At 46.2% G+C, this 23,734-nt stretch overlaps 1 protein-coding gene across 2 annotated transcripts in view; it reads right to left on the reverse strand.

Annotated features, from left to right (window-relative positions):
- Positions 1 to 806: 806 nt before the first annotated feature.
- TFG (trafficking from ER to golgi regulator) overlaps positions 807 to 23,734 on the reverse strand; it is a 281,045-nt gene continuing 258,117 nt past the window's right edge. For both annotated transcript variants that reach the window (XM_069637270.1, XM_069637269.1), the window contains exon 8: positions 807 to 1,619. In XM_069637270.1, the coding sequence (XP_069493371.1) occupies positions 1,243 to 1,619 (377 nt within the window). In that variant the 3' untranslated portion in view covers positions 807 to 1,242. The remainder of the gene's footprint in view (positions 1,620 to 23,734) is intronic.

Genomic DNA, 23,734 nt, shown 5'->3' on the forward strand with positions numbered 1-23,734 from the left:
TAAAGGACTGATCAGTGTTCACATAATATATGAGGATGTGGGTAGTGAAGCTGAATGCCGAATAGCTGAGAAGCTGAATAGCATCAATAGGATCTGTTAGATAAGCAGTTCATTACATCATTCTAGTGAAATTCTCCTAGTTCTAGCAGAGCCAGCTTGGTGGTCACATTCTTACCCTTTAAGAAATGTTAAAGTGTGTGTGTGTTACAGTTATTTGTGGCAAGCTATATGCCTTGCCAAGTTCTGTAACATATGGTTTGTTAACCCTTCACCTTGTTATTTAAACAGGTGTGAGATTGAACGGTCGCAGCTAGCTTATTCTGTCACCAATCTTTGGGGCACATTGACTACGGCGCGTGAAAGACCCTGCTGGGAGTCGCAACGATTCTAATAAAGCGGAGTTTTATGGTGCCCTCAGTCAGCAGTCTCAGAGCATTGTTTGCAGTGTTCTACTCCTTGACACGTGGGTGAGCGGTATGTCTCCTCATAGGACGTCCTCTAGGGAAGGACTGTAGAGCTCTGGGGATTCCACAATAAACTCACTCAGGGGGTCACATCAAAGAGTGGGTGGTTCCCCTTCTCCTACAGAGCTACTCAATCTTCTCTCATGTAATGAACTAGGTGTTTTAGCACACTAGACACTGCATTCTAAGAGTGCTAAGCCATGGACCAGCATTAAAAGACCATGCACCAATTTATTTTGGAGCAGAGGAGTACATTTGCAACCATGAATATTACATATTAAGCATTTTGAAACCATCATTTGTAATCTTCTATACTGGTCTAACAAAAAACGCAAAAACAAATTGTTAATTTCATTGTTTAATTAGGTCTCAGTGTGAACCATACATTTGTACATAATAACTAGTTTTCACTCCATCATGGATCTAATTTAGTGCACCATATTCATGGTAAAAAGTCTGAATCAGGAGCCAAACCTCAAGTTAGAATTGTGTGTATGCATACATCTCTCCTTCACACAAGGCAAGCTAGGTTGTCAATCACTTAACACACATGAAAGTAGTGTTCTTTTAAAAAGTTGAAACTAGGAAACTTTTACAATTTAGATCAGGAAAAAGATGAATTTGGTCTTTTGTCCCAGCAAATGATAAAGGTACTCATTTAAAAGCAACAGTGATGCCACGAAAAATGGTTTTAACCTTAATACAATTTTAAAAAGTGAATATTGGAGTCTTTCAGGATGGAAAGGTCTAGCTTGTGCCACAGAATATACATACAAGCTTATCGGTAACCAGGCCCAGGCTGGGCATAACTCTGACCAAAAGGAAGGCGGTTGCGGGCATAAGGGTTTGACCCACTTGGAGGAGGGGTCACAGTACTTCCAGGGGGAGGTGTGAAACCAGGTCTAGCCTGGTAGGCACCGGGCTGGCTCGGAGCCATTCCTGGTTGAGAGGCAGGGGGGACATTGTAATTAGCAGGCTGGGAGGCTTGTGTTGTATAATTCTGAGGTGGGTAAGTGGCTGCTTGGTACTGTTGAGGCTGAGACGGATGCTGTTGTGGCTGACCAGGAAATCCAGGTGCTGGAACCTGTGAACCTGGTTGGTTGTATCCTTGGAACTGCTGTGCCTGCGGAGTTGCAGCCTGTGAATTGTACCCAGCTTTGAGAAAAAGACAAAAAGTATTCAAATTAACTGTGGAAGATGGCTGGTTTATTAGGAGTCATTACTCTGCTCAAATTGCAACAGACAATCATAGAAAAGTTCAATAGAACAAACATTTCAAGACCAGTGTAAATAATGCAGTTTCAAAAATGTACATTTTGTTTTACAAGAAATCTATATATGCATTGTCAAGACTTTACATGTTTTTTGAAGAAAACACTTTTCATGTTGTTCTTAATACTACTAGTCACCTTTAAGCCCCCCACTTAAATAACACATACAGTTCGCAACAGAGCTGCATCTTTTAAATAGTGAAAAGGGGGATGCTCTCCCTTTAACAGAACATACTTCACAGTTTTAGTAGGACAGAGGAAGGAAGAATGAGTGAGTTAAAACACAAGAGCGCACACACTGCATAAAGTAAGCACATGACTGGAAAGGGGGAAATTGTGTGCTGGTCTTAGAGTTAGAGGATGCGAGGATCAGACATTATTTATTGCCAATTGATCCATGCCCAGACAAGTGCTACACAACATAAGACAGGAGAAAATGGGCACGCTAAAAGTTCTTATGAGGACTCGCACTGATTTCATGGCTACAGAACGTATTTTGAATTATGCTAAAAGAAAAAAAGGTAAAATGAGGTTTAATAGAGGTAAGGCATGTGACAGTCAAGTGGTTTGCTGCGGTGGACTGTGCAAGACAGAGGATTTTTACTGTGTCCATTGCTGGTTGCAGACTATAGTAAAAGTCCCATTAGAGCGCAGAAGCACAGCAAGTGACACTAAAGTAGTTTGCTGTGGTCTGCTGGTGTTTGAGGTGGTTGGGGTGGCGATTCCCTCAATTTAAAAGAAGAAATGATTTTGCGTGCTGCAGCGGCTTGGATTGTTACCTACCCCAGTTCACCACCCATTTAAATGCTTTGACTTTGTTATTGCTAAACATCAGCTAGAGCGTAGGCTGTAAATAAGAGATACCAACTGCCAGCACTGCCCTTGCGGCTGGTAAACGCACCACCTAATAAATGTAATCAAGAATAGTAAAAACAAATAAACCGTAAAGTAACCCTGCAGTGGCGGCAGCAATTATCACAAGCACCATGGAAAAGAATGGGCAGCGCGCCAATTGTCAGGGAAAATTTACGGCCTCCATGATACCTCCAGGCTCTAAAGTTGACCACAATATTTTAATAGAAGAATTCGCCCCTGCTCTCTCTGCAGATGCTCCGAACCCTGCTGATCTATCGGAGGCTGAGACCATCAACAACACCTCTTTATTAAATCTCTGCGTACATTTATAAAATGAACCTTAACACCTTGCAGTGCAGTGGTGGCGAGAGGAGGGCCACGCATACAGAAGAGGCTGCTGACTATGGCTGCTACTTTTGGGAACGTATCCAAATCTCCTGATTTAGTCAGAATTATGGAGAGTGGTGTTAGGCAAGAATTGATTTAGTACCCCTGTGGGAGACTACACAACCCTTGTCCTCTTGGTATTACGTAACCCACCTTGTGGGTGTATTATACAAGTTGGTAGTGTGACTGAGAAGCCAGGCTCATCTCAAGAGGGGTAAATGTGAGCTGTAGAGCTGCAGCAATGAAATCCACATACAAGTAGCCAAGTACCACTTCTACTCAAGGGTTTTGTTATAAATAATTATTTAACAGTAGTTTTTAAATAAGAATTCTTTAAAAAGGGCAATGTATGTAATCATCAAATCCACTTTAAAATACTTTTCCCAGAATCAACACAAAGCTAGTAGATCCTCTTGAGATGCTTTTTACACACTTCCTACATACTAAGGTGACTTCACTAACTAGGACAATAATGACACTTATAGATCACTAGTACACTTTGTAGATTCCGAGGTTTGTAGAAAGGAAAGGTTGAGGGAAGGACAAAGGTTAAACAGGTTCTCAGAGCATAACAACCTTTCCCAGCAATAATAGTTTTAAAAAAACAAGTTATCACCTACAGTAAGTATCAAAGTCAAATGGATTTTAGGAGTCTGCAGGGCGCCAGGACAACCAAAGTCAATTGGAACAAAGTCTATGGAGCTGAGGCACTTCTTAGGGTTCTACGTTATTTTGCCGCGGGATTTTTCGTCGCGGGATTTTTCGTAGCTTTTTTTTTAATCGAAAAAAACTCATCGTTTCTTGGGGTTTTTTTGTGGGGGGGGTTACCCCCCAAACCCCCCGTTTTGTTTTTTTAATTATTCCCTTTCACCCACAAATATTTATTTAATTTTTAACCCCCTCCCCCAAAAAAAACGGCGATGAAAAATCCCGCGACAAAAGAATGGTATACCCTTCTTAGATAGCAAAGTCTTGCACAAAGTTAGTTTTTTTTAAGAAAAAGCACTTGTAGGTTCACAAGCTGTTACACTTGTGAAGGGTAGAGATGAAATCAACTCTAGCAAAGTAGCTCCTGCAAGTCTCAACTGAGAAGAGCAAAGCTAAAGACACAGAGGTAAGCACCCCCCCAGTCAGAACAGTACATTTGCTTAGAAGAGTGGTCCGTCCAGCTAGCTTCTGTCTGGTTGCAGCGATGCAGATCCTGGGTTGTGGGGGCTCAAGTCGTGGGGACAAGAGGGAGGACGTCTGGGGACTCCTGCAACAGCAATTCGGAGGTTGGTGGCTTCCTTCACTCCTTGAGTCCTGCACTCTGGTGAGGGGACTCTAGCTCTGGTCGTCCTGCTTCTGCAGGGTCCTGGGGAGACTCCTGGAGCTTCTGGCCAGATCACAGACATTGCACTAGACTACAGATTTCTCAACCCCTGGCCCTCGGTTCTTGCAGCAGCAAAGAAGTACAGCCAGTCGAGGAAGTTGGTCCAGTGGTTAGTTTGTCCCACTAACCCAAGGGAAGAAGTCATCCCTTCTGGAGCTTCTCTTGTCGATTACAAAAAGGAATTTCAGTACAGCAGCAGGGCTTCACCAGGCAATCCAGGAGGATGCAGCAAGCTTTGTTTACGGTTTCTTCGTCAGGTTGTTCTTCTCAGTTGTCGACTCTCTCGTCAGTCCCAAAACCCTTGCCTTTTAAGCAGGTCTCTCCCATTTGTGCACAGCCTAGCTGTCACTCAAACAGCAGGGTGGCTGTTCTACAAGGACAGCCAGCCTGCCAATCAGGACTGTGTACATTCAGGCATTCCTAAAGACAAAGGAGTTTTGTGAACCTCCATCACTACCTGCCCATCCAGACACACTGGAGCCAGAGGCGGGTTTCAGTACTTAAGCCTGCCAAAGGCAAAACGAACAAAGGGCTCAAACCTGGCGTTGGCGCGCAGAGTAAAACCCAAGAAAGACCTCACAAACGGAAAATGGCAAAAAAAACACATCCAGGCCAATTTTGTCAAAATGGTCATCCATGGGTGCTATACTGCAGCAGAGAATTCAGCCTGCGGTAGAAAAGCACAATGGTAGGAAAATTAAACCACTGCCACCATCCATTTAAAGTAGCGAGGGTAACATAAAAAAATGTTACATGATTAGGTAGGAAAAGGGGCTACTAGGGAACCCCCCCCAGAGCACTCCACATAAAATGGGGTGTGCTGAACCTACAAAGGAGAAAAGGTAAGCAAAGTCAATTTCACTTTACTATTTAAACCTTATGAGAAATCTAAAGAATTTCTGTGTGACACTGCACTGAAGGTGCTGTGTGTCACTATACAAACAATAGAAGCCTATGGCGTTTGTCAGACTCCAAAAACAAAGGAAACACATAATCCAAATCAGATCAACATGAAAAAGGGCTCACTCACTCCAGGGCTAAAATGAAAAAGGCTTAAAGTTCAGCAAAAGAGCTGGGGGTCTCTAAGGTTGAAGGAAATTAGCACACAAATGAGAATTCTCCCAAACACTCGTCGCCTCCCCCCAGATTAAGGGACAGGAGGATTTAATCCACTCCTGGATAATCTCCTAATCCAGTCGTCATACTTTCTAGAGAGACCATCAGAATATTGGTGATTACACCCTGACCTGTGTTCTATGGTGAAATCAAACCCTTGGAGGCTGATTGACCACCTTAACAATTTTGGATTCTCCCCCTTAATCTGCATTAACCATCTCAAGGGTTGGAGGTCTGTCTGAAGTAGAACCATACAAGTATGGCCTAAACTTCTCCAGAGACCACACAATGGAAAAACATTCATGTTCAATAGTTGCCCACCTTGTCACACAGTCCTTCAGTTTCATACTGATGGAGCAAATCGGGAGTTCTCTGCCCTGCTCATCCAGTTGACTCAAAACTGCACCTATCCATTTGTTAGAAGCATCTATCTGTACTATGAAGGATTGGTTGTAGTCAGGAGCTCTCGAGACTGAAGCCTGACAAAGGGCTTTCTTCAGTCTTCAGTGCGCTCCTCATTCCACCTGTCCTTCTTGGGGAATTTGGGTGAGGAGATCACATTCAAGGGAGAAGCTATGGTCCCATAGTTCTCTATGAAGTTCCTGTAGTACCCAGTGAGACCTAGGAAGGTTCTCAACTGGGTCTGAGTAGTAGGGGTGGCACAGTCTTGTACAGCTTGTACTTTGCTAGGCAATGGCCTTCTTTCACCTCCTCCTAACTCATGTCCAAGGTAGACCACTTTGCTCTGACCAATTTGCCATTTACTAGCCTTTATGGTCAAATGGGCCTGTTCCAGAGCCTGCAAAACATATCCTAGGTGGTGAAGATGCTCTTCCCGAGTGGGGCTGAACACTGCAATGTGATCCAAGTAGGACATGCAGAAGTCCTCTAACCCATTCAGAACTTGATTCACCATCCTCTAAAATGTAGCAGGTGCATTTATGAGTCCAAAAGGCATAACCCTAAACTGGTAGAGGCCTCCTGGGGTAGAAAATGCAGTTTTCCCCTTGGCATGGTTTGTCAGAGCTATTTGCCAATAGCCTGAGGTCAGATCAAATGTACTAAGGAACTTGGCTGAACCAGGTTTGTCCACCAGCTCATCTGTCCTGGGTAAAGGATGAGCATCAGTCGTGGTGACTGCATTAAGAGCTCTATAGTGCACATAGAATCTCAACTCTTTGGTTCCTGCTTTGGGCACTAGTACAACTGGACTAGCCCATGGACTTGTAGATGGCTCAATAACCCCAGGATCAAGCATCTTCTTGACCTCTTCCGTTATCTGGGATCTGACATTCTGAACCCCCTGCTTTTGACAGGGAGACGGTCACCAGTGAGAATATCATGCTGGCCCCAAGGGGTCAAGCCTGGTGTCAGTGAGAACAGGGAGGCACACTGATTCAACAGAGCCCTGCACTCCTGTTTTTGCTGGGTCAAATCTGAAGTGTTTTATTCCTTCAATTACCTCAGATGATTGTCCCCTGAGGGGATCAGGGACTGGCTCACTCTCCTCTACCTCTTGTTCAGAGGCTAGAAGCAGAGCGCCTAGTTCTGGTCTGGAAGGGAATAGTTTCTTACCTGTAACTCCATTTCTCCAGCATTGGTATCTTTCATGGATTCACATGCTTAGAATATTCCCCGTCGACAGACTGGGAACCCTCGGTACACTTATAAAGCCGTTTCCCATCGGAAAACGTCTGACACTCTTTTGTGTCCTGTCTACGTCGTTTTTTGGGCCACCCACGCATGCCCCACTAGGACATAGCGGTATAAATGCCCCGCCCCCGCGGCTCCCTTCAGATTTCGACCCCTCCAAAGCAGAATGGGGTGAAAACCTAGTTATACAAGTAGATTGCATTCCGGGGAGGCCGGCGGGCGCATGTGAATCCATGAAAGATAACAATGCTGGAGAAATGGAGTTACAGGTAAGAAACTATTCCCTTCTCCAGCATTGGATCTTTCATGGATTCACATGCTTAGAATAGAATATACAGCAGTGATCCTGAAAAGGGGAGGTGTGAATGCAATCCGGCACCCTCCTAAGCATACGTATACCGAACCATGCTTACGTAAAACTGCCAACTTATAAATACGCAAAAGTACATGCACATATCAATATCTATATTCAGTGAAAAAACTTTGTTAAAGGGACGTTATGGTTCAAAGTAAAACCGAAAACCCCCTGAAATTCAGCAGTTATGGTAAGATAAGCAACCATAACTCGTGCCACCGTGCACTAACACTAACACCCAGGACATCAAAGATGACATCACAAATGTCATTGATGACATCACTGATATCACATGGCTGGCTCTCCCTTTTTTTCCTTTACTGACCTATCTAAGCAACATAGTTTTCTTCAGTAACAGTCAGTAAGTGAAAATTGAAATGGTACTATATTTGTAGACTTGGGGTCAAGTCAAATCATATGAAACATATACATAGCGGAAGACACAGGCTTGAAAGAGAGCAATCCTTTCTGTGCATCAGCAGTGGCGCGAGTTAGGCTTGCTTAGCTTACCATAACTGGTGAATTTCAGGGGTTTTCCGGCTTTACCTGGAACCAGAACGTCCCTTTAACAAACTTTTTTTATTAGCACGCAAACAATATACAAAGATATAGTGTAAACAGCAAGTTCTCACAGATGGCTTTACACAGAATGTTGCAAAGTAAGCATTTATGCTCGTTCACAGTGAAGGTCAGCTGCTTCCATTTTTTTCTCGCGGCCCGGAGAGGCCCACGACTCCCAGTATAAGGTTCTATTTTTTTTTACCTTGACAGACAGAGATTGTGCTGAAAGACTTCTTTTGAAGAAGTGTAGCAAAAACGTAAGACACGATAAAGATGAAATTTCTGAAACGAAACCACTTTTGTATATTATATCACTTTGAGAAAGATCGTTGGCACACGCGGAATCGTATTTTGGGACTGCACTAGACTTGGACAATGGAAAATGCAATTATAATGTAAGTAACCCTTTAGATTATTTTATACCAGAATATAATTACAATAGCGTGGCATTAAAGCCCGGTCAAGTTGTACTTGTTCGTTCAATGTGACACATTGTTTTCTACCGCGCACTATCACTGCCGAATTGATCCCCTGTCGTTTAGAGGGCTCTGAAAAAGGCAGACGACACAGGGTGGTTTAATAGAAATAATTTAACCGGTCTGTAGCCGGTCAAGCGCTTTACTCGCTGTGCCACTTCACTGTAGCCGGTCAAGTGGCATAGCGAGTAGAGCGCTCGCTTTGACATCCATGCAGAGCTTGCTAACGCAGGTTCGAATCGCGGCACGGCCAAACTCAGCCTTTCATCCTTCCGTGGTCGATAAATGAGCACCACACACCGTGGGTAATAATAAGCAGCGCTGAGATACCTGACGGTTCTTAGCGCTATATAAATGCGAAAATATTATTTTATTATTAACATACTCCGTTGCACTATCTTCGCTAGCAAATAAGTTTCACGCCCTAATTAATAAAAATGAATATTTTTAATAAAGATCGGCTGGTGACACTAATTTATGTTTTTTAAAACAGGTACGTTGCCCCATTTTGCCAATGTCACGATTTTCAGACTCCGGCGGATGGATATTTCAACTGCCAGGTGCAGCTCCATGTAAGCACCATTTTATGGGTCAATCGCCAAGGACCAATATGCCCTTACGCAGTACTAGCGGCTAGAAGCAACATACCAACCATTATGGTGGTCTAATGCCTCGTTGTTGGACCAACCTTCCGATTATCAGTGCGACCATTTACTGCTTTTATCATAAACCAACAGCCTATCTACCGCAAAGTAATAGCGCGTGGCTCAAAATAAACTTTTGCTGATCGACAGCAGAGACAATTGCAAATCGCAGAATATTCACTAAACATTTCATGTGAAATAAATGTACTTTACCAAATGTACAATCCTGCCGTTTACTTTTAAACCACAGTTTCATATTCCGAATTGTGGCGCACTGTGTTCTAAGCTGATCTAACACCCTCTGTACCGCAAAGGAACATTGCGTGGCTCAACATGAACTTTTGCGGATCAACAACAAAGACAAATGCAAATCGCTGAATATTCTCTAAACATTTGATGTCAAATAAATGTACTTTACAAAATTTACAATCTTGCTGTTTGTTTTTAAATCACAGTTTCATATTCCGATTTGTGGCACGCTGTGTTGTGACATAATGTGTGTTGTCTTCCGGGTTCCGTGTAAAGTTGTGTAGGCCTGGAGACGACTGGGCGCGTTTGATGACGCACCCTGTAACGTCACGCAGAGAGGCGGGGAATATGAATGCTTTCATAATGTCAGGCTTAGGGGCGGGAGATATGATTTAGTGTCGCAAAAGCAAGTCAGCCAGGTCAATAGCGCCAGTCATAGGATTATCAAATAATGTCGACGCACACCAGCCTGATTTATCGTTTCTTTAGTGGACAAAAAGTCGGGTGAGGCCTGTAGGAAATTGTACTATCAATATTACAATACGAACAGCGTCCTCAGGACACCCCCAGTTTGTGTATTTACGAACATTTAAATACACCGCGAGTGTTTTTAGCTCAATGTTACCTTCCTTGCGAACAAAAAGGACACATACTCCGTTCTCTGAACACCCCACCATTTAGTTTATTTACAAAATGTCAGAACAGCCGTGTTCTCCGCGGACAAATCGAACACAACAAAAGCATATAGCACATAAAAAAACAAAACATTGAACCTATCTCATACTCCTCCACCCTCCCCAAACACTCTTACACACCAACACACAACACACTCCACTAAATACAATTTTTAATCCAAGTTCACCGCGCTGTACGCGGTCGACGGCGAATACAAGAGGGCGGGCGCCACAGAAAATCTGATGCGCTCCACGCCGTCCAATCAGCGAACACGTCGCATGTCCGCGGACATGACGCAAGCCCATGGGCCAATCGGGGTGCTGTCCGCGGAGCGAACAGGGAAGTCCGTCCGCAAAGCGAACACAGATATCACTAATTTCTTTGCCTTACATTTTGGTCATTTTTAAAAAAAACTACTGGACGGATTTACACCAAATTTACAAAAGCACGCTTTCAGGACCAAGCCGCCGCTCCAGCCGCAAATTTGGTGTAAATCCATCCAGCGGTTCGGCTGTAGCCGTGCGCAAAGTTTTTTCCCATTATGTCTATTGCAAAGTTTGGTGAGGATTCGTCCAGAGGGAGCGAAGTTATAAGCCACCCAAAAAGTGCTCTTCCTATGGAAACACCAACTTAACCATAACTACATGGACGCTACTGCGTCCATGTAATATCTATATATCTATATACACATATACCTATATACGTATATATATATATATGCCTATATATATATATATATGCCTATATATATATATATATATATATATATATATATATATATATATATATATATGCTAAATATAAGTACAGACACTTCCTGAAAAGGGTTTACCTTATTGAAACAGATGGCGTAAGACTGCTCTTCCCATTTGTATCTCGTCCGCATGCTGCCGTTCGAGGCAGTAATGGCGGGTAAACGTGTGAGGCACTGACCATGCCGCCGCCTGGCAAATGTCTGCCAGCGGGATTCCTGGCCACAACGCCGTCGAAGACGAAGTTGCCCTCGTGGAATGAGCTCTCGGGCGCCGTTGTAGCGGTTTTCCCGTTTTGGAATGACAGAAGGCAATCGTCGACGAGACCCATCGGGCCAGTCCCTGCTTTGAAATTGCTTTTCCTCTCGCCGATGGACCATATGCAATGAAGAAATGCTGCGTAGATCTAAGTTGTTGAGTCCGATTAAGGTAATATTTTAGAGCTCTCTTCACGTTCAAGGTTTTGAGGACTTTTTCCGCAGCCGATGAGGGGGTCGCAAAAAAGGTAGGCAGTACAATGGACGAGTGTTTATGATAAGCCGTAGGAACTTTTGGAATGAAACGAGGATTAGTTGACAGAACCACTTTGTCCTTAAAGAACCTTTAGGTACAGCGGGTCTACGACCAATGCTTGCAATTCTGAGAGCCGCCTAGCTGATGTTATAGCTATTAGAAAAGCCAATTTCCATGACAAGAACTTCATCGACGATGTGGCCATTGGTTCAAAGGGTGCTTTCATTAACCCTGCTTGTACCACATTAAGACTCCACGTTGGTGGAAAACGTTTAACCGGCAGGAATGTTCGGAACAGACCCCTCATGAAGTGTTTCACCAGCCTGTCACTAAACAAGGGAGACGACTGGCTCCTCCTCATGAACCTAGAGATGGCCGCCAGGTGTACCTTTATTGATGAAAAAGATAATCCGCTCTTCGCCAGGTGTAGCAGATACGGTAGAAGATGCTCCAGAGTTACCCTTAGAGGTTGCACTCCCAGCTGTCCTTGACACCACGTACAGAACCTTTTCCACTTACACGCGTACGGCTTGTTGGTGGAAGGGGCCCGTGCTGCTTGCAGGATTCTCCGACAATCCGACGAGATGCTCAAGGCACCAAATTCCGAAAAGTCAGGAGCCAAGCTGTGAGATTGAGACTGTCTGGATTGTGATGCCACACTGTTCCTTCGTCCTGGGACAGGAGATTGGGAACCTCCGGGAACGTTATCGGTTGATCTACTGACAGGTGAAGCAGGTCGAAAAACCACGGCTGCCTCGGCCAACACGGTGCCACTAGGATGACGCGGCACCTGTACCTGCGTATCTACTGCAGAGTTCTCCTTATAAGAGGGAACGGAGGGAAGGCGTAGAGGAACTTGTCCGTCCAAGGGAAGGAGAACGCTTCCCCCAGAGAACCTTCCTGTGGCCATCTGCTGGCATACATCTCGCACTTCTTGTTCCTCTTCGTTGCGAAGAGATCCAGCAGAGGCCATCCCCATTTCTCGAAGACCTTCGACAACTGAACGCGGTCTATCTCCCATTCGTGTATTTGGTCCATTTTTCTGCTGAGCGAGTCCGCTTGCTCGTTCCTTACTCCCGGGAGATGATGAGCTACGATGGATATATCGTGTTTCAGAGCCCAATGCCACACCTTCTGAGCCTCGGTAGAAAGGGTTCTGGACCGCGTGCCCCCTTGCTTCCTTAAGTAAAACATCGCCGTCGTCAATATTCTCACTATGGACCCTCTGATGTGCGGCAGGAAAGACTTCAAGGCCCAGCGCACTGCTCTCAGTTCCAGAACGTTGATGTGCAGGAGTGACTCCCTCCAGGACCAACAACCTTGCGTTTGTAGAGTGCCCATGTGTGCTCCCCAGCCTTTCAGGGATGCGTCCGTCACTATGGTCAGTCGAAACTCCGGCTCCTGTAGGGGTACCCCTCTGGATAGATTCTGAAAGCTCTGCCACCACTGAAGAGCTAGTAGGGGCTTGTCGTCGTCGACGGTCAGCTTGTCCGACCAGAGCCCTTGGGCCTGCGTCCACCGGTCCGCCAGAAACTCTTGAACCGCCCTCATGAACAGACGGTAGTTGCCCACTATAGGAATGCAAGACGCCGTGGCGCCCAGAATCGACACATATTTTCTCACTGATAGTCTGGTATTGATTCTCAGCCGATCTGCCAATCGATTGAGTTTGGTGATTCTGTCGAGTGATAGCTTCACTAACCCTGACTGGGTCTCGAATTGCGCACCCAGGAACACCAAGCTTCTCGACGGCGTCAACGAAGATTTCTCGAAGTTTACCCCAAACCCCAGCCGTTGTAAGAGTTGCATGGTGGCCTGCAAACTTGTGAGTCGACATAAGGGAGGACCCCCGCACCAACCAGTCGTCGAGATACGGGTACACATTATGACCTTGCCTTCTCAGCCAGGCCGCCACCAGGGCCAAACATTTCGTGAACGTTCTGGGAGAGGATTTCAGCCCAAAAGTAAGTACTGTGAACTGGTAGTGAGTCCGTCCTACCACAAACCTTAGGAACTTTGTGTCGCCGACACATTGGTATGTGGAAGTACACGTCCTGCAGGTCCAGAGACGCCAGAAAGTCCCCTTCCTGAATTGACCGGATCACTTCCTGGAGCGTGAGCATCTTGAATTTTAGGCTTTTCAACGTCTTGCTGAGATCGCGCAGGTCTAGAATGGGACGCCATTTTCCATTTGGTTTTTTCACCACAAAGTATCGGGAATAAACCCCTTGACCCTTCTGCGACGGAACCAATTCTATAGCACCTTTTTGTAGCATATGTGCTACTTCCTGCTGCAACACGCTCAGATTGGGTTGAGCTACAAACGCTGGTGGAATGTGTGGAGGGTGGCTTTTGAATTGCAGGGAATGTCCGTATCTTACTGTGTCCAACGCCCACTGATCCGTTGTTATTTGCTCCCATTCGTCGATGTAGCACGATACTCTGCCTCCCAGAACGTTCCGATGCCCGTCATTGCTGGTCCTTGGTCTGCTCATCTCTCATCGACGAGTAACCTGTTCTCTTCCTGGGGGTCTGGTAGTCCCGGTGTCGTCTTGCCGCTTGAGAAGCCCATCTGTATCCCTGTGAGGGGTACGCCGGCCTACTGAAGGATCTGTCTCTCGATGCTGAGAATCTGGAGTTTCCCGATGCTCCCCTAAAGGGGCGAAAAGACCTGAAACTTCGACCACTCTGGAGGGCACCCAAGGAACGCGCCGTGTCCGAGTCCTCCTTCATGCCCTTCAGGGCCTCATCCACCTTCTCGCCGAACAGAAGGTCTCCCTCAAAGGGCATATCCAGCACCTTGTGTTGCACCTCTGGTCTGAAGTTGGTGCATTTCAGCTATGCTTGCCTTTGGAGAACCACGCTATTATTCACCTGTTTAAACCCCGATTCTGCAAGGTCCACCGCGATGTTTATGGCATGATTGGAGGCCTCTTCACCTTCCCCGACGAGTAACATCGCCGCCTTACGATGTTCTTCCGCAAGATGCTCCAGCATAGGTGTCAGTCGGTGCCACATCTCTGTCGTATCTGGCTACTATAGCCAGAGAGTTGGTCGCTTTCACTGTGGTTGCTCCTACCGACAGCACTTTTTTGCCAAAGGCATCCTGTCTTCTGGCTTCACTTTCCGGGGGGTCGTGCACTTGTGCTGGGTCCTCGCCTTTCTCGCCGCCGCCGCTGACACCACAGAGTCAGGGGTTGGGTGGGAGGACAGACACTTGGGGGTACCTTCTGGGGCCTTCAATTTTTTCTCCAGGCGACCTTTTATTGCCGGTTCCGTGAAAGGGTGACGCATGGTCTATAACCCCTCCTGCCACACATGATCCAGGATGGGTACTGAGCACACCGACCTCCTCTTTCCCATGTGGTCGAAAAGAAAGCAGTCCTTTTTCTCCTCTTCCTCGACCAACCCGCATTCTGTACACGCTTTGGCCATCATGGCGTGAAATTACCCAATGTCGTCCGGGGGAGACGGCTGAGCCGGGCTTCTCAGGGTTTCTAATTCCACCTCAGACTCCCAGGTTGGATCCCTGGAGGGGGAAAGTGAGACATCCGATAAGGTTCCCCTGTCCGAGTCCGAATCCATCAGCTCTCCCTCCTCGTGGCGTGCAGCAGAGAGGTCTTCACCAGCAGGCACTGCCGTGGGGATTGATGGAGTTGGCCGACGAGACGGGCCCAGTTCGTCGATGGCCGACCTGGCCGGAGTTGCTTGAGGTAGCCTCTCGTCAAGTGTCTTCAGCAAAGTTGGTAACCTGGATAAAACCTCCAGCGACAAGAGTGACTTCGGATTGAGAAGAGGGGTAGACCCCGGAATGCTGGCTCCCCCGGAGAGGGGCCTGGTAATTCCTCATAACCTGAGGTCTGCAGGGCCAGCTACTCTCACATCCTCATGTCCCGAGGACACCGACAAGGCCGTCTCTTGCTGCAGTAGGGTCTCCGGGAAAACAAGGTTGAATACTTCTGCTCGCCAGGCCTCTTGCGGAATCTCCATCGACGAGGCTAAAGCTGGCCCTGTCGTCGTCGTCACCGTCTGCGGCCCAAGAATAGTTGAGACCAATTGTGTCAGTGGCAGAGAAGGGGTCGACGACTGCCCTGCCGTCGACGGTGGTGGTCGTGTAGGTCCCTGACTTTTCTGAACTTTACCTACCCTTCTCGACTCGAGGTCGATCTATGGTGATCGCCCGAGGAGGATTTCAACTTTTCCTTTCTGTCTTTCTTCGTCGAAGATGAGGATGACGAGGCTTTCTTCGACAAGGACTCCTTAGAATGGCTTCTCGATGATTCCTTCTCCGCCGGTCGTGATTTCTTCACCGGGGGTTCCGACGATCAGGGTCGGACTGGGATAAGAAATAGGCCCGGTCACCCAAAAAAAGGGCCCACCCCTCACCTAAAAAAAGTGGCCCACCCCTCGCGACCCTTGACCTCTGATGACATCACTGGAAGTGATGTAATTTGACCCCACCCAAAAGTGACATCCCGGGAAGCAATTAAACATGACTTTTCACCCCTTGACAAAACAGGAAATGGTATCAAATAGCATTGTTCCCAAGTACACTAAATTACTATGAATCCAAGCAGACGTCCAAGGCCAAATGATATGTTATTGTATAGCACTTACGCTTAAGCTCTTTTTTTTAATAGAACAAATATGCATACAATAATCGAACTAAGAAGTATTAAAGGCTTTTTGAAGATTTTTTTTTAAATATAAATATATATATATATATATTTTTCAAATTCTTTTTTTCAAACCAGCCCAGGCATGGCCAGAAACCGGCCCCCACTCTCCTGGGACGATTTTGGCCCGGCCACGGGACGAAAGGCCGAGGGGCCAATCCAACCCTGCCGACGATGTCGTGTGGCGTGGGGCCCCTGAAGATTTTGACGCTGAGGCCACGCTGCCCCCGCTCCATCGTTTAACCATGCCACTAGTCATCGACTTCGATCTTTAAGAGTCTTCTGGGAGAAGCCCTTACATATGTCACACTTGTCTGCCGAATGATGAGGGTGTAGACAATATATGCAATCCATATGCCCGTCCCCACCATACACCTTCAACCCACACGTAGCGCACGGGCGGAACAGCGCTTTTCCCGACATCAGGACAAAACTCCAACAGCACAACCTAGACAAAATATTAGACTACACAAGGTGCTCCCACTACTTTGGAGACGGTTGAAATCTGAAGGGAGCCGTGGGGGCGGGGCATTTATACCTCTACGTCCTAGTGGGGCATGCATGGGCAGCCCCAAAAACGACGTAGATAGGACACAAAAGTGTCAGAAGTTTTCCTATGGGAAACGGCTTTATAAGTGTACCGAGGGTTCCCAGTCTGTCGACAGGGAATATTCCAAGCATGTGAATCCATGAAAGATCCAATGCTGGAGAAACATAAGCCTTCAGACTGTTAGTGTGATAGACCCAAGGATCCTCCTTGGGACTGCCAAGTCCATTAAATAATGGACCTCTCAAAGTTTACCCACAATCTTGAAGGGTCCAATCCATTTGTCCTGCAAGGCCCTGTGCCTAGTAGGTACCATAACCAGAACAAGCTGGTCTGGAGTAAACTCAACCATGTTGGCCATCTGGTCATGCCAATGTTTGACCAGAGCCTGACCTAATTTCAGGTTTTCTGAAGCTTCCGTCATCATGAGTGCCATCCTCTTCCTGGGGACTAGCACATAGTCGGTGACTCTCACTGGCTGCAGTGAAGGAGCACTCGCCAACCTTTCCTTGATCAGGGCCAAAGGGCCTCCGACTGGAAGGCCGTAGAGAAGCTCAAAGGGACTAAATCCTACTCCCTCCCGAGGGACTTCTCTATAAGCAAATAGAAGGCATGGTAGTAGAAGGTCCCACTTCCTTCTAAGGGGTTCCTCTAAAGCATCTATCATGCTCTTCATAGTACTGTTAAACCTCTCCACCAACCCATTCATCTGGGGATATTAGGCAGTTGAGAACTTTTAAGTCACTCCACAGTTTTTCCACATGGCCTACATATAGTGGACACAGTTTGAACACCTGTTAGATGACTTCCTTAGGAAAACCTACCCTGGCAAAAATACAAAATAGGGCCTTAGCAACAGCCTGAGCTGTAACAGTCCACACAGGTTTGGCTTCAGGATACCTAGTAGCATGGTCTACTACAACCAATATAAATCAATTGCCTGAAGAGGTTGGGGGTTCTAAGGGACTAATAATGTCGATTCCTACCCTCTCAAAAGGGACTCCCACCACTGGGAGAGGCACCAATGATGCCACATTCTTGGCTCCACTCTTGCCAGATGTCTGACAAGTGCAACAGCTCCTACATAATTTATCTACATCAGACCCCAACTTAGGCCAGTAGAAATACAGAGAGCCTTTCCTTGATCTTCTTAAAGCTTAAGTGACCAGCTAAAGGAATCTCATGGGCTAACTGTAGGAACTGTTGTCTTATCTATAGAGGCACTACACGTCTTCTGTAGTCCCCTGGGATAGACTCATTTGGTTCACTGTAGAAGAGGCCATCTTCCCAGTACAACCTGTGCCTTCCCTGGCTCTTGCCCGTCCAGCTGGGAATCTGCCTGTTGGCGAAGTCCTTCAAGAGTGGAACACTCTCTGACCTCTGCTGAAGTCTGCACTACAGGGGCCACCTTCTGCTAGTAAAGACTGCAGCTCAGGATGGTCTTTAGGATCCAGATCTCCAACAGGTGGGGAAGGTCTTCTTCCAGCTCTGAATCTTCAGCAGCTGATTCAACCTTTCCTGGTTGTTCCTCACACTCAGCCTCAGCTGGTGGAGGAGTCACAGGTGTGACTTTGGACAGTCGTCTCTGGGATGTCCTTGTGGGTTGCACAAGAGGGCTCGCTGGCTTTTTCCTTAAGACCTTGGGCTCAGGTTTTCCCTGCGTCCCCTCCTTAGAAATAGCCGTTAGTAATTCCTGTGGACTGGGTGCAATAGTTTCTTCTGTAACATCATCTTGCTCTGGCCTTCTTTGTCTGCTCCAGTTTCCTTTTACTAGGAGGCCGAGGGGTGCTTCATACAACTCCAAGAGTTTTTAAGTCATTCCCCAACGGGACTCTCCCAGGCACCTCACTTTGTACACTAACAGGCATCTTGACAGTCATGTTGTTGCACAGGAAGAGAGCCGGTACTCTAGTAAGCATTTGGACAGGGCCTCCAGCAAGCTTAGTGAAGCCTGTGGGTGCTTTGGCAACATCATCAGGTTTGAAAAAAGGTTCATCCACCACTGTAATGCGGGCTCCATTGTCTCTAATGGCAGGGGTCTCCTGGGCAGTTACAAGTACACTGTCCTTGGAAATGAATGATCGACATCTAAATTCTGCTGTTCCCACAGAGACAGGGATACTAAAGAAACACTGGCAGAGACTCCAATGGGGTCTTCAGCCAGTAGTTGAAAGTTACTTGCCATGTGTATTTCTCCCTCTGGCGAAAAGGCTAAGGAGGCAGTGTGGACCCCTGAAGGTTTACCCTTGCATCTGGGATCCCCTTTCACATGGTCAGTAGACCCACAAGCATACCATTTTCCAAATGTTTTGACAAATGGGGGTTCTGCGGACCTCCCTCTGGTTTAGCAGCAGAGGTTTCACTAGCCTGATTCTGTTTCCCTTGCGGCTTAGCCCTTTTCTGTTTGGGGCCCTCTTTTGGATTTGAGGTATTAGAATTCTCTTTGCCATCTTTCTTTTGCTGCTTCCCATCATCCTTTTTCTGAGTTGCCCCAGAATCCTTGCGAGTAGCCCTGTTGGCAACCCATAAGCCAGCAGCTTTGGCTAGGTTCTTTGGATCAAGTTCCTTAGAGTCAGCCAAATGCTGTCTCGGCTCAGGAGAGCAGGCATCAAAAATAGATTCTAACAAAAATAGATTTTTGATTCCTTCAAAATTGTTAACTCTGTAACCCTTTAACCAACCAGCTAAGTTATTCAAACATTCACACACCCAGGTATCCCAAGTGGGTACTATCATGCTTTTTGAGCCTCCTAAACCTCTCAAGGTACTAGAAAGGAGTTTTCACAAATCTAGCTATCTGCACATTTTCATACTCCAATCTTTCAAGTTCCCCCACCTCCATTACAGCATCAGTTGCAACCTGAGTGAGCCTAGACAAAAGCCAAGGAATCAACCGATTTCCTGTGAAACCCTGAATCCCATAGTTATACTCAAAAGCAGCCAACCAATCCAAAATAGCAAGCTTCACCTCTACTCGCAGCTTCCTTAGGCATGCAAGGTCTCTTAGGGCTGGAAGACCTAGAAGACATTGGGAGGGAACCATTTTCAAGAGACAATTTCTTCATTTCAAGAGCATGATGCATTTCCATTTCTCCGAGTTTGATTTCTTGATGTTAACTTTCAGTTTGCATTTGGAGCCTTTTGAACTCTAACTCAAGTCTCATTTTTTTCAAGAGACAAATTCTGGACTCAGTACTGGACCTGGTAGGGTCCCTGTGGCTAAAGGTTGAGGCCCAAGAGCTTGTTTCGGTGCAGAGGGGCTTACATCCTGAGTAGCCTCAACTCTTCTTGCTCATCAATAATATTAGAGTTAGACTCTGAATCATTATCATCCTCATCAACATTTCCCACATTGGTTGAAGTAGTAGGTTTAACAGACTTTGATATTCCAACAATTTTTCAATCAATTCGTTTTTCTTTCCTTTAACAGGGAGATTCCTGACCTTACACATCTTTCAGTTGATGTACTGTTAGAATGATCAGGGCTTCCTGTCTGAAGTTATCCATATCAGGCATGATAAAATTACTTTTCTAGTGGTGCTTAGCCTTACTATTTTAACAAAAGTAAAGCAGATCTCTCAATGTAGCAACTATACAATTTATCTTCCCCACCTGCCACCAGTGTTAGGCAACGTTTGTGTGCAGTACCCTTTAGGACTACAGGTGTAAGCAAAACCAACCTTGGGTATAAGTCTGTACCACATCGTTTTTGGTAGCGCTTGTTAGGGTGAATTCTCATTCTATGGCTAACTTCCCTTACCTAGAGTCCCCCAGCAGCTTTGCTGGATTTGAAGGGTTTGTTTCTTTTTACCTGCTAAGAGTGAGACTCTTTTTTTCCACTCTTAGGCATTTTTGCTATGTGTGTTCTAGGCTATTTTTGGGTTTAATGCCTATGGGATCTTTCTCAACCCCATAGGAACCAACTTTATTCACATGTGTTACACAGCAACCTCAGTGCAGTGACACAGGGGTGTCGTGACTCCATAACCTGGGATTGACTACTGTCTCCCAGGGCATGTAAAGTCCCCATTGACTTTACTAATCAAATCCTATGAACTAAACCAGTACAACCCATCTTACTATGGAGGTACTAGAAGGGGTTAATAGTTTCTCCCCTGGGTTCATTTTCGAGAGGGTACCATACAGTCCCTCTCTCAAAAGTTTGTGGCTGGTGGCAGTGGTTACTCCCATAAATATTCGACCGCAAATATTTCCCTATGGGATTTTCCCATTGTTCGAGGCTACCACTTTTTCTGACAGCCTCCAACATACCGCCTGGGCATTTCAATATTAACTTTACTCCGGTAGATTTTATTTGCCAGAACTTTAATATAACTTCTTTCTCGCGTCCTTCTCTAAACTCCTAACCCAGGTCAGGGATCCTTCGTTCGTCCTTTTGGCAGGCTTCTGCCGAGAAGCCCTCCTTTCGGCGTCACCGAGTCTGGGGTGGGTCCATTGTGTGGGAAGGGGAGTAGGAACCCTGGACAGGGTTGCCTCCGCAACCCATGTCGCACTCTATCCCGATAGGCTGGGGGGTCTCCCCCCAAGATGATCACTCCACTGTGTGAGTGACAGCTAGGCTGTATGAATGGGGATCTTTTTGCATAAAAGCAGGGTCCTGAGGACTGGAAGAGCAAGATGTCGCCACTGGAACTAAGAAGCCGAAGAGGAGAGAAGCCAAAGACATCTGCAACGACTGAACCACCGGTGAAGCCCTGCTGCAGCGTGTCACCACTTTTCTCCACGTGACGAGAGAAGATCTTCACCTACAAGAGCCTTCTTTCCTTGAGCTGGTGGGGCCAACCAGTTTGCCAATAGCCTTCCGCACCTGCCTTGGTCGAATCTCCCGTACTCTGTATTCAGAGGCCGGATAGCCAGGCACCAGTCCACCCAGAACGCGATTTAAAGGAGCGTACCTTTTATTCGTCGGGCAGCACCTCGGCTGGTTTCATCCCTGCGTAGTGCAGTAACTCGAACCTTCCTCCACGACGAAGAGCCTCTCTTCCTCTGCTGGATCACCCGAACTGCAGGAACTACCAGGAACAACCGCCACCGCAGGAGCCACTTCTTCATTTAAAGGTACATTGTTCCGCCAGGCCGCCCTTTCTTCGCGGTAGCACTAAAGGCGTTTTAAATCCTTTACCTACCTGTTGGGTTGGCCGCCGGTCTTTCTTAACATTGTCTTTTCAACTTCTGCATCCACCTTTTCCACTTCGTTAACCAAAGACTTGACTGCAGCTACAAGAACATTTTGCTCCTGGGCCCTTACCCTGTACCAACTGACTTTGGCGCAGGCCTACTGACTCTGGTCACATTTGTTAGATCTGCCTTCTTTAGATTGATTCTCACTGAGAACTGTGTTGGTGCACCTATTTGTTTGAATTACCCTTTCCTCTTCCGATTTTCAAACCTTGTGAAATGCCATTTTGCTCAGTTTTCATTTAAGTATTGCTTATATTGATGCACTGCCTTGCTTAAACTGGGTCACAAACTGATGGGAAGTCTTGATCGGGTGTGTAAGAAACCATTTCTATATAACTTGTGTTTTCCCTCCCTTGAGAGGAATTGTTAGAGGATCCCTTGTGTGTAGTTGTCACTGTGCCATTTTGCTCAGTTTTCACTCCGGTTCTCTTGGTCTACAATTTAACTTGGTAGTGTGTATATTTTCCCTTTGACTTCATTTAACTTGCTTGATGACTGTGATACATGTGTTTTATTAGAAGTGTATAACATAAATATATAACTACTTTTAAATACAAAGCTTTGGTCAGTGTTTCCTTGTTCCATAGTCTAGTGGGCCTATTGTGTAAACCCTGAATACTGCTCATCTCCCTCTTGAGATAAGTCTGACTGCCCAGCCACAGCTACCTACTAAATCTTTGTGGTACAGACTGATATCAAAGGGGATTTATTGCCCTCACCTGTAGTCCTAATCTTGTGTAGTGCTCCTTAAGGGAACTGCACAGGATTCTGCCTAACAGCGCTGCTGAGCAGTCAGGCTTATCTCAAGAGGGAATGTGAGCTGTAGGGGTGTTGCACAGAGGTCTATAATTACAAATATTCAAATACACTCTTATACTGAAGGTTTATTGGTAAAACACTTTATTTCACAGTCATTTATAAAACATTCACTAGAAGGAGGCAATCTATATCACACAAAAATATACTTCAGTACTTCACAAGATCAGGTTCTGAGACATTTAAACTACTTTGAAGGAGGATTAAAATGGCATTCAGAGCATTTGAAGTAGGAGCAAAAGGCATAAGTTAATAAAACAAATATTATAGTTACTCTAAAACAGTGCAAATAGTTTGAGTTCACCAGAAGAGTTTAATCAACGCAGTAGGTTAGGCCAAAGTCAATGGGCTAAAGTCTTGCATAGGATAAAGCAGTTGTCGAAGTTAAACGGAAAAGTCTTTGCCAAAGTCCTCAGAAGTAGTTTGTAAAAGATTTATATGTCGGGTCACAAGATGATTAGGCCTGCAAGTTGCCAGAGTTTCACGCACTTCCACAGTGAGAGGTAATTTCTATCGGTCAGGTTTTCACAGTACCATACAATGAAGAAAAAGATGCAGCTGAAGACGTCTGTTCTTGGCAGTTCCTGCAGATCTTGCTGTTCCTGAACCTCTGTCATGGGGACAAGAGGGAGGATGTCGGAGGGACTCCTGCACTGCACTGGGGCTGATCAAAAAAGCTGGCAAAGACAAATCTTCGATTCAGGTAGCTGTAGTCAAGCACACAAACTGCTGTCCTTCTCCCTGGCTATTCGGTTTCCTGCAGCACTTGAGGAAAATACAACCAGCTCGAGAATGGTATACAGGTGGCTTACGAGTTGATTAGTCCCACCAACTCAAAGGGAGAAGTCATCCTTGAAGGGCTGTCGAGATGCACTTGGCAATTCGGACCTGCAGCAGGGCTTCACCGGGCAAGCAAAGAAATGGTCTAGGAGTTGCAGCAGCCGTCCCGTCTTCGGGTCTTTCGTTCCAGTGGTCGACTCTGCTTGACTCGCCTTTTAAACAGTTTTCTTCCATTCATTCCAGCCTAGCTGCCCCTCTCCCAGCAGGGTGGCTGTCCTTGCCGGACAGTCAGCCGTCCAATCACGCCAGAGTGCATTTGGGTCTCCTAGGCGACTAAGCAGAGGGAGTTTCGGGCCCCTATCTCACTTCC

Source organism: Ambystoma mexicanum, chromosome 7p (genome assembly GCF_040938575.1).
Source record: "Ambystoma mexicanum isolate Mex_15411 chromosome 7p, UKY_AmexF1_1, whole genome shotgun sequence".
Classification (NCBI taxonomy): Eukaryota; Metazoa; Chordata; class Amphibia; order Caudata; family Ambystomatidae; genus Ambystoma; species Ambystoma mexicanum.